General features: G+C 28.3%; 2 protein-coding genes across 2 annotated transcripts; both read left to right on the top strand.

The window, feature by feature from the left end:
• The first annotated feature begins 134 nt into the window (after window positions 1-134).
• On the top strand, window positions 135-1,268 carry LOC130495930 (uncharacterized). The gene is made up of 3 exons (XM_056987562.1): window positions 135-333; window positions 654-830; window positions 1,041-1,268. The coding sequence occupies exons 1-3, from the start codon at window positions 170-172 to the stop codon at window positions 1,135-1,137; spliced, it is 438 nt and encodes a 145-aa protein (XP_056843542.1). The 5' UTR covers window positions 135-169; the 3' UTR covers window positions 1,138-1,268.
• Window positions 1,269-5,603: 4,335 nt separating this feature from the next.
• LOC108807074 (alcohol dehydrogenase-like 4) lies at window positions 5,604-7,349 on the top strand. The gene is made up of 6 exons (XM_018579314.2): window positions 5,604-5,668; window positions 5,771-5,907; window positions 5,988-6,037; window positions 6,133-6,464; window positions 6,560-6,718; window positions 6,795-7,349. Exons 1-6 carry the CDS (start codon window positions 5,635-5,637, stop codon window positions 7,223-7,225), a joined length of 1,143 nt encoding a protein of 380 aa, XP_018434816.1. The 5' UTR covers window positions 5,604-5,634; the 3' UTR covers window positions 7,226-7,349.
• The last annotated feature ends 4,201 nt before the right edge of the window (window positions 7,350-11,550 follow it).

Below are 11,550 nucleotides of genomic sequence, written 5' to 3'. Positions count from 1 at the left end.
ATTTTTATTTTAGCTGAGGTCAATTTCGTAATTGCAACTGGTTTAATGAAATAGGAGGGTGTTGAGAATAGGGGGGGATATAAATGATTTAGTTTTTTTGTAGGAGGGCATCTGAGGATATGTCTCATTATACAGAGCTTTTTCCATTTTGTGTAAAGTGCTGCGTTTTATGCCTTGGCGAGCAAGGAGATTTGCGTGTTGTACACGCAGAAGATTGTTACAAGAAAAAGGTGTATATATACACATATCGTCTCTCAGCTTGCAGAGAAAGGAAAGAGAAGTAGATAAACAAGGAAAGAGAAGAGACTTCTTTGCAGAGAAACGAGGATTCAGGTAAACTTTTGAGATTCGATTCTCCTCGTTAACTTTCCTCTTTATGAAATCAAAGAGAAGATGAATTACTGATAGTAAGCTAGTTCCTGTTTAAGAATCGTCGCTGCTGAGTTTTGAGTTTTTTTCTTCTTTTTTTTTGGGTTTTACTAAATTATCTGTCAGGAATTGAATCGAACACTTGGTGGGTATTGTCATGCTTATAGTAATCGTTGTGCAATTACAGCGTTTATCTTGGGTTTTGCTTTAGTTTCTTGTGTGTGCGTGTGTTTTATTTTTGGGGTTTCAACTTGGATTGAATATTGTTTTTTTTTTATCAACAGGAAGAGATGGAAAGCCAGAAGGAGCCACAAGCTGCAGTTTCTACGACATCTTCTTGCAGGAAGTATGCCAATGATGACAACGCCACTTTCCTTGCAAACCTCAAAGACCACTTTAACGAGTTCATCAATGCCTCTATGGACGAACACAAGACTTGCTTCAAAAACACCATCGACAAGGTTCCTTAATCTTCTCTCTCTATATCTTTTTAACTACTATCTCCTAAAGAAACTCTCTTGCTTGGATTTGGCCTATTTTGTTTTAGTCTTAAAATATGATTTTTGCTTAAATTCATATATGGTTAGAAGGAACGCATGATTTTATTCTCTATGTTGTTTAATTTAGTTTGTAAAAATCTTAACTTATCTTTATTTATGTCAACCTCTTAGATATTCGGGAGGTCAAAGGAGGTTGAGGCCAAGGAAGTCGACAGTCGCCCTCCTCTTTAGGCAGCAGATTCAACTTGAACTTGTCGTTCTTCTCTGAGCTTCAATGTTCCTTTGCACAACTTGCAAGTTTTTTTTTCATTATTATCTTAGCTGAACTGTTTCTATCATGTTGCAAAAATTCTCAAGTGTTGGGGGTGTTAATATAATCAACGAACCCGCTTTCTAACCCTTTTTAAAAAAGTTCTCGTTCTTAATTCACTTTCGTTTACTATCTATATTGCTTAATCAAGAGACATCCTACTATCTTTGCGAATACGTATACAATCTTCTATCTTCTTTGTGCAATATCTCATGCAATATTGTTAGCTTGTATAAAAAATCCCTAATTACGAACCTGTTAAGATGACCATGGATTTGAGTGAATACCAGTGAGCAATTCTGGATGCTTTTCGAATCAAGAGTAACTTACACCAGCGTCATAATTAGACGCATATACAAAAAGCTCAGTATCCCTATATAGAATGACCCTAAAAAATGTTTAATAGTATAGATCTTTTGCCTTTTGTAATCTCTTGTACAAGAAGTTAAAAAATCCTTTGCAAACCAAGTTTGTATGATGTGCAGAAACACTGTTCAAGTGTGTTCAAGTTTGTAATTACAGAACCGGCTAGGGGGTAATAAAATTATTTGTATGTAATGGTAAGTTTTGTAAGTTTATCTGAATCATTCTAGTAATAGATTAGACTACAAAATCATACACATGATGATCTCTTTTTCTGTCAGCATAGACATGATATATATCACTAAAAATATGTTTAGCTTCTTGATTAGATGCATATAACAAATGGATTAGATATCATATAATTAGGGGTATTCAAATTCAGATTGCGGTCAGGCTTTAGTTTTCTCGGTCTCTTTGATATTTTGGCTCAAAAAAAAATTAGCTACAACATTAAAATCACATTCATCCATTTCAAAATGTTATATGTTTTAGAAATTTTACACATATTAAAAATATATTTTGAATTTCAATTATAAATGCATTATTGTTGTGATTAATTATTTCCCATAATCTTTAGCCACTCACAATACAAAAATCACAATTAATTCCTTTAAAGTTATACAATTTACAATTATTACTTAATAAAAATTCATTAAAAATGTAAAAAGATTGTATCTTTTTTAAACATTTTTTTTCCTATAACATAAATCTTTTTGAAACAAAGGGAATATACAATTTGATTTGGTTCGATTTAAATACCTTTGATTTTTGGGTTATTCAATTTTACATCAAAAGTATAACTATCTTTATCTTACATAACATTTTGAATTTTAGTCTATACGATTAAAATCAAACTTTTTTACTAGATTTAAAACCTCTGTCTTTTCTTTAAATTTGTTCAAATTGTTTTCGTCGAATTTCTGACTCGAATACTTCCATAGAACTGGAATCAGTCTTTGTCTTTTGTTTTCCTTTGTGATTCTTCAGTTTTAGATCTTTAAATTTTTTTCTCATTCTATTTAACGGTCATATTGATCTATATATTTGATCTAGCTTTTTTCTTCTCTGGGGAATGAGAGATTTTGTTGATCTTTCTGAGTGATAATCGATGTTTGGTTTTTGCGCTAAGTAGTCGGCATTGGTTGGATTTTCAAATCTGTTTTTGTATAGAATTCAGTGTTCGGTTGGATGATTCCATGTCAATTTTGAGTTCTATTTGGCTAATATATGGTTTTGATCTTTGGCCTTTTCGGTTTTTTTAGCGAGGTCGAACTCGGTGTTGAGTGGTTTTGATCCTTTCCATCTATCTTAAGATTTGATTGAGTTCTAATCTTTCGTCATGCTTCAATATGGTGTTTCACTTTGTTCCGTTTTCGACATTACATTTTTTATTAAGACTTGTGATCTTAAAGTTTTTCTGTCTTTTTAGTGTAGAGCTTTAATCTTTTATTTGCATAAACTATTCATGAGTGGTGGATCAAGAAAATATATTGAGTGGATGCATAAAAATAATTGTAAATAAATAAATATATTTTAGTATTTATACTATTACATAAATATGTTTTATGAAAAGAGTATTTAGAATAAAAAGAAACTAATAAAATGATATAGTTAAGAGTGTTTTTGTAACTAAAGGAAGAAAGAAATGAATTAACAAACAAAAAGTGATAGAAAACACTAGAACTATATGTAAAACCATAATTATTGAAAAACAAAATTGATTTTGAAATAAAAGAACTAGGAAACAAAAAGAAACAGTAAACATAAGGAAAAGGGAAAAGAAAAGGAATATGACAGATGGATTTTTTTTTTTTTTTTGGAACACTGAATATGACAGATGGATAAAAACGAAAACTAATGAAAAAAATAACACAAAAATAAGAGAGAAGAGGGCAGATAGGTAACTGAACCATGGATGACTGGTGGCAAATTGAATGGTTGAGCCAATTATACTGTTGAAACTTTGTAACTCATATACATAAGTTTATTTCTAATTTATTGTGGGTGCAGCTGACCCCACCTCACACTACCTAAATCTGTTCCTGCTATTTACTATAAGAGAATTCACAGGTTGGTTGTTTTGGCCAACTTCCTCGTCTTATCTTTTTCAAAGGAGCTCTGAAGAAGCCTTAGTGAAAATTTGTACTTTGATTCTTTGGTTGCTTTTGATATCCCATTCTCTTGTTCTAGTTTGGTTTTGTTATGTTTAGGTTCTTTCGCTTGTTTCTTTTGGTTTTGTTAACTGCTCCTTTGTTATGTTTAGGACCTTTAGGTTCTTTTGATAACTATATCCATTCTCCAATGACCTTATGTTGGTCCATCGGCTCTTGACCTTCGAGATTATGTATTAAAAATATTAAAATCAATTTATTAAACAAGAAATTTAGAGAAATATATTTTCGGTATGTTAGGTTTTGGATAGATTGTTTTTCCTACTTTAACTAGTAAGATGAAAATAATTATCAAAAATTAATTAAAATTATGATAATATTCTAAAACAAAAATAATTTCCTAAGAGAAAACCAAAACAACTTTTAATTTCGAATTTTTGTGGTTGTGAAATCACTGTTTTAAATATTAAGATTATATTAGTAAAATAAGTTTATTTATATATGTTTCAATTATATTATATATTTTACATATAACTAAACTATTATATACTACAATATTTAATTAATTAGTTTATTCAGTTTAATTAGTTTATAACATAACTATATCCATGGTTAAAAAAATATCAGTATAGATTATACGATACTACTTAAACCAAATCACGTTCCTTATTTTATTTCGATTCGGTTTTATCTCACTGAACACCTTTAGATAATACAATGTAAATAACTAAGAATTCATATACTTATAAGAGGTTTGATATGAATTAAAACTATTTTATGCATTGTAATTTCAAGAAAAACTGTGAAAAAACGTAATCAAATATTTTTAATGCCTAATAAATATAATTATAGTACTTATATGCATTAATTAATTTTAGCTTTTTTCAAAACTGAATTGCACCTTAAAAAAAATCTTTGGTCTGTTCCTTCCAAACAGAATGACATTTCAAAAACTCTGAAACCATTCAAAATTGGATGGGAGATAACGTTAGAGTTCTACATTTACAGAGTCACTACAACATATAATGATAATATATGCAGTTGAGAAATGGACATCCAGTAAACCTTTCGTGCTATCTAGATTTCGGTGGTATAATTTCAGTAGTAAAAGAATAAATTTATTTATTTTCATAATTTTTCGGTTTTAGTTTTAGTTCTAGTTTTGAAGTGGGAAGTGGATATACAACGACGCTTTCGTGCTAACTAAATTCGGAGAAAGAATTTCAGTAGTTCTTAGGGTTGTCCTCAACTATTCTTGAAGAATTTTTTCAAGTTTACAATTGACATCATGAGGTTTGAAGAAATTGCACATCTACTTTTGATACGTGAGCTCAAAGCTTCAAATTTCCTTTTTACGTCGGTGGAAGTATTTTCAACTTTAGCTTACAAATTTCCTTTTACGTCGGTGAAAATTTTGTTATTGAAAAGAGTTACTCCATTTTTGATACTTCTTTTTCAATGTTATCTATCTATACAGACGTAAACAAAGAGCATTAAATAGATGGGGACATTCCATACCCACAGACAGTTGAATACCAATTAAGTGAACGACGGAAAGGTCAAATTAAAAGTCCGAAATACGTAACAAGTTGAAACGGATCATGGACTACGTCTTTCAACCCCGAAGAACATTCTTAATTAACGACTAGGGTCAAATGCATAAAAGCATTAGGTTGGGGGCTCTGATCCAATTGTTTGATTAGTATATGCCATTTTCTTCATTAGATACAAAAAAAGAATGGATGCATTCAATAATGTGATTGTATATGGCTTGTCACTTAGTTACAGAATAATCTTCGAGTCTCCTCTCGTATCAAAGTCTTGGATGTTGTTAATTGAAAAGTCTGTATAACAAAAAAAAAAAATTAACCAACTGTAATGAACTTAATTATCTGGTGGGAAAAATTCTCCTATATATATTTCAGCTCACGACCTACTTTCAACTATCAGAGCCAACAGTAAACTAAGGAGAGATTTGCGGATGGAAACACAAGGCAAAGTCATCACTTGCAGAGGTAATTTACAATGATTTTTATATGTATGTATAAGTCTAAAGCTACGCTAAAACTAATATGATCAGTGTGAATGAATGAATGAATAAATGAATAAATGAACAGCGGCTGTGGCATGGGGAGCAGGAGACGCTCTAGTGATGGAGGATGTAAAAGTGGATCCTCCTCAGAGATTGGAAGTTAGACTACGAATCCTCTTCACTTCTATCTGTCACACTGATCTTAGCGCATGGAAAGGCGAGGTAACTTACTCTCTCTCTTTTTTTTTTCTTCTTCTTCTTGAAGTCTCCTTTTAATTTTCTTATATCTGTCGGTTGGTCAGAACGAGGCTCAGCAAGCATACCCTCGAATCCTTGGTCATGAGGCTGCAGGGTAATATATTACTTTGGTAAAATACTAATAATATATCTTGTTGACTCATTATTAATATTTTTTGTTTCCCAATGGATGTTTTCGGATGGAAACAGGATAGTGGAGAGCGTAGGGGAAGGAGTGGAAGATATGAAGGCAGGGGATCATGTGATCCCTATTTTCACAGGAGAATGTGGTGATTGCAGAGTCTGCAAACGAGACGGAGCCAATCTGTGCGAGAGATACCGAGTGGATCCAATGAAGAAGGTGATGGCAGGTGATGGGAAGACCAGATTCTTCACCAGCAAAGACAACAAACCCATCTACCATTTTCTTAACACATCCACCTTCTCCGAGTACACGGTCATAGACTCGGCATGTGTGGTCAAGGTGGACCCTCGGTTTCCTCTAGAGAAGATGAGCCTCCTCAGCTGCGGTGTCTCAACCGGTAACCAATACCTTGCTGTATAAATTATGTGTGACATGACAAGTGGTTGTGTTTATTTAATAAATGGGACAAGTAATGTTTTATGTTTAATGAAGGAGTGGGTGCGGCCTGGAACGTGGCTAATATTCAGCCTGGCTCCACCGTGGCTATCTTTGGGCTGGGTGCTGTTGGGCTTGCGGTAGCTGAAGGTGCAAAAGCAAGGGGGGCCTCAAAAATAATTGGGATTGACATCAACCCTGACAAGTTCCCATTAGGTATATACATTTGTGTTGATGAGATTTTTAATACATATCTCAACCAAATTATAATAGGTCAACTTGCATTAAACAGGGAGAGAAGTAGGAATCAGTGAGTTCATAAACCCAAAGGAATGTGACAAGACGGTTCATGAGAGAGTGATGGAGATAACAGAGGGAGGAGTGGAGTACAGCTTCGAGTGTGCGGGAAGAATTGAAGCACTTCGAGAGGCTTTTTTGTCAACACACTCTGGAGTGGGGAAGACAGTGTTGCTTGGCGTTCACGCAAGCCCACAGCTTCTCCCTATCCATCCCATGGAGCTCTTCCAAGGCAGATCAATCACTGCCTCTGTTTTTGGAGGTTTCAAACCCAAAACACAGTTGCCTCTTCTATTCACCCAGTGCCTCCAAGGTCAGCTCAATCTAGACCTCTTCATCTCTCACCAGCTTCCTTTCAATGATATTAACAAAGCCATGCAACTCCTCCACCAAGGCAAGGCTCTCCGTTGTCTTATCCGCCTTTGATAATCTATTTCCTATTTATGTGCGTTACAAGTTGTCGTAATGATGATTTGATTATGTTTTCCTACTGTATTACCTTGTTGGGTCCACCTCCACTCCTACAATCAATTGTCCTTTTGATCAACAATTCACAATGCTTCATAAATGCGAAACCCACAACTCTTTTAATTGGCCACGAAAATCCATGTGGTCTTTGTGAAATCTACCTAACGAATAGCATACGTTATATGAGGTAATACAAGCGTATGTCACGAAACTGACTAATTAAATTTGGAAACAGAAAAATAATATTTGTTTCAAGACAACATTAAGCAAAAGAGAATTTGTTTGAAAAACAAATATGACATTAAGAGAAAAGGAAATTCCCTATGATTTGAATATGTGTCATCGTCACATTCAATCTTAATAAAAAATGACATATATAATTTTTGAAAAATGATTACATTTCTAAACATTATTTGAGAAGTGATTTGATATGTGTTACTTTTACATTATTTTCACTAAAAATATGATATAACATAATAAAATTGATGACATAGGTAATGACAAAATATAACATGACAATTACATTAAATGTTGATTTCTATTTTTTGGTAACATTTTTAGAATGTGGAAATAACTCATAATAATCATAAAATAAATATATTTGAATACGACATTAAATAATGTAGTAAACATAAAATAATTTATAAATTTTGAAATATTATTTATTTTATTATTATAATCATACAATTTTTATTACTAAATAATATTTTCTAGATTATATATATATATATATATATATATATATATTTTTTAAAAAATATAAACTTTTAATCATAACACTATTTATTTCCTATTTATATTTATAAATTTTTAAAATTCTGTTTAATTTTATTTTTTAATAATTGTAAAATTTTCATATCATTTTTGAAGAATATTTATAAACTGATTTAATATATTAACCAAAAGAAATAAATGAAGTATATATAAATTATAATTTAAATATATATTTCTTAAGTATAATTTAAAATAAATCAAAATGCTATTTTATCTTAATTTTATGTTTAACTAAACTAAAGTTTATATTAAAAATTGGTAGGAAAATAATAAAATCAAGAATAATAACAGAATTTTATTTTTAAATATAATTTAGATTTAAAAGTTTTTATTACTGTACATAGTGCAGAAAAATACTAGTAACTTTTGAAAAATAATGGCATGGTGTTAGCCTAATTATAATATATATAATTTTGTTATAAATATATATATTTTTGGCAATGGTTTTAATATGATAATGACTTTTTAACTCATATATCACAATTAATTGTCTTTTTGATCACCAATTCACAGTACTTCATAAATGTGAAACCCATAACTTTTTAAAATGGCCATGAAACTCCATGTGGTTTCTATTAAATCTACCTAATGAATAACATACTTTGTGAAAGCACCGTATCCTAGCACTCACAGTTTAAAAGTTTATACACAAATCTGAGGTCCAATTTTTAGAAGAAACAATTTCTTACGAGTTATAAAATGTAAATTTATTGGAGGTTTCAAAGTGTTGTAGGCATAACCATTCATTATGGTTATGTGCTGCGGAGATAACATGTCCATGGGGATATTGTACATGCATAATTTTATGTTGGTTAGAGCTTTGTCGTAAATTTATCTGTGAAATTGTTTATCAATATTTCATATATTACATATAATTTATCATAATTTGTAGTATAAATATAAATTATATGATGATATACCGAGCGTTAGGAGAAGGAATAGCATACACTATATCTATACTAATGAAGTAGAATCTCATTCTCTTATCTAAGACATATCATCAAGTCCCTTTCACTGAAAACTGACACGTAACATAATTTTTTAAAAAAATTAGGTGATTTTTCCTTGTTTATTTACGAATATAAATATTTATAAAATAATTAAATCATAATAATTGGAAATATTTACTTTCATTTGTTTATAAATTTTAGTTGTTTTGTAACTTATGTGTATGATAAAAAGTTTATTAAATATCAATATGTTCTCATCTTATTTAGATATGTCACTTCAAGTATAATATTTTGCATTTTTCAAGTATTTATTTTGGGTATATTGTGTTGATATATTCTTTTAAACTGAACAACGATTTTGTTTGTTTTAATAGGTTACAATTAGCATAATATCTTATTAACTTCAAGTAATTCAGTTCATCCTCTTATATTTGTAAAATTTGTATAGTTTGATATGTCGTTTTTTAAAAAAAAAAAAACAGGAAACAAAAATGTTAAATCAGAGTTGCATTAGTAAATATAACTTGTAATATTTTGAAAATTCATACACATATGTAAATATATATATAAAACAATTAAATTATAATAATTTATTGATTTGATTGTTCATATTTTGATTGGTTTAGTTAGTTATTCATATTTCGGTATATTGGGTTGTATCAGTTATTTTAAGATGATTCACAATTTTTGTTATAATTATACTAGAATAAGAATAATTTTGTTTAGTTTTTTTAGGTTTATAAGTATATTTGGTAAGGTTTCGTATAATTTTTATATGTTGTTTTGATAAAATCTATACGTACTTCTATTTTTTTAAGTTATATTTTTTTAATTAGAGATGATTAGACTAGAATTTGTTTAGATGAAATTTTAATTAGAGATAATTAGAGATGACTAGAATTTTTTTTCTTTTGAGATGATTCACAATTTTTTGTTATAATTAGACTAGAATAAGAATAATTTTGTTTAGTTTTTTTAGGTTTATAAGTATATTTTGTAAGGTTACGTATAATTTTTTATATGTTGTTTTGATAAAATCTACAGGTACTTCTATTTTTTAAAATTATAAATATTTCATTCTTCTTTTTTTATGTTTTTGGAAAAAATATAAATAAAAATAGAAACAAAGTTTTTACATATATGTAATCTCTATGTTTATATTTTTTATAAATTTACCTTTTATAATTTATAATTTATATGTGATTTTTAAAAGTTAAATTTAAATTTATAAGTTAATTAAAGTTGTACTAAAAAGGTAAATTAAATAATTATCCATAGTATCATTCTTGTAATTATTTCTAGTTTACTAAGATTATTTAGGTAACTAATTTTTGTGAAAATATGATATTAGATGATGATTTTATGTTGTTTAAAATTATTATCTTACATTTGATAAAAATACATTCATAATAAAAATATTATTATCTTTTAGGAAAGAATGTCCAAATTATTCTTATTTTCAATTTTATTTATGAAAATATTTTTAAAAATTCTTAATATTTTCTCTTGTTTATCTATGTTATTTTGGGAAAACAAAAAAAAAATTCGTTTTATAAAATATCTATGTTTATTTATAAATATTCTGTTTTTCTTATTTATGTGCTTTTGAAAAGGAGAAATTAAATTTAAAAGTTAATTACAATTTTATCAAGAAAAAAAGAAATAAAAATATTTTTTTATTAATGGGAATCATATAGATTAATTTAAGTTCATTAAAGGCATCTGTGTAACTAAAAAAATTAAAGTAAGTATGAAACTTATAAAAGTGACTTCTAAAATAATAGTATAAAAATGTCAGATGTGTTTAAGTTTTTATTATTTAAACTTAATATATTAATATAACATTAAAATAGTCAATAAATATTTTTATCAAAGATATATTCTAAACTAAAATCAATTATATTTTAAAAAAACTATTAATAATTAGTATAACACATATTTTAAAAAAAATTATAATAATATTTCCATTTCAATATTTTAAGACGATATTTAATTTTGTTAAAAACGTACGGTAAACAACCATCATTTACATTCATATAATATCATTGATGGTTCTTTATAAGGAATATAAAATGTCATTTATCATTTTTATAATGTAGATGCATATGGATAAATTAAAAGAAAATCAAAAAGTATTTGTTATTTTATAACAAATCAAGAATATATATAGTATGACATGGAAAATTAAAACTTTCTATTATATTATATATATATATATATATATATATATATATTAAGTACATATATATTTCAAATAGTAAAGTAATTTCTGTTATAATATTAATTTAAGAAAATTTATTCTACTCACTAACAAAATTAAATAGAACAAACCTTGAAAACAAAGTAAAAGTATATACAAAGTATTTCCCATATATATATATATATATATATATTCTTGAAAATTATTAAAGTTTTATATATATGGTTTGTAAGCAGATGTACCAATTACTACAAAACGTGATAATATACAAATAGTGCATATTAAATTAATAAAACTAATCATAATTACAAGATTGATATATAAACAAAACATGCAACTGCATAGTCCGAACGAAAAAT

The sequence above is a fragment of the Raphanus sativus genome, chromosome 6 (assembly GCF_000801105.2).
Source record: "Raphanus sativus cultivar WK10039 chromosome 6, ASM80110v3, whole genome shotgun sequence".
Classification (NCBI taxonomy): domain Eukaryota; kingdom Viridiplantae; phylum Streptophyta; class Magnoliopsida; order Brassicales; family Brassicaceae; genus Raphanus; species Raphanus sativus.
Note: the sequence above shows the minus strand (reverse complement) of the source record. Positions and strands in the feature narration are given on the sequence as shown.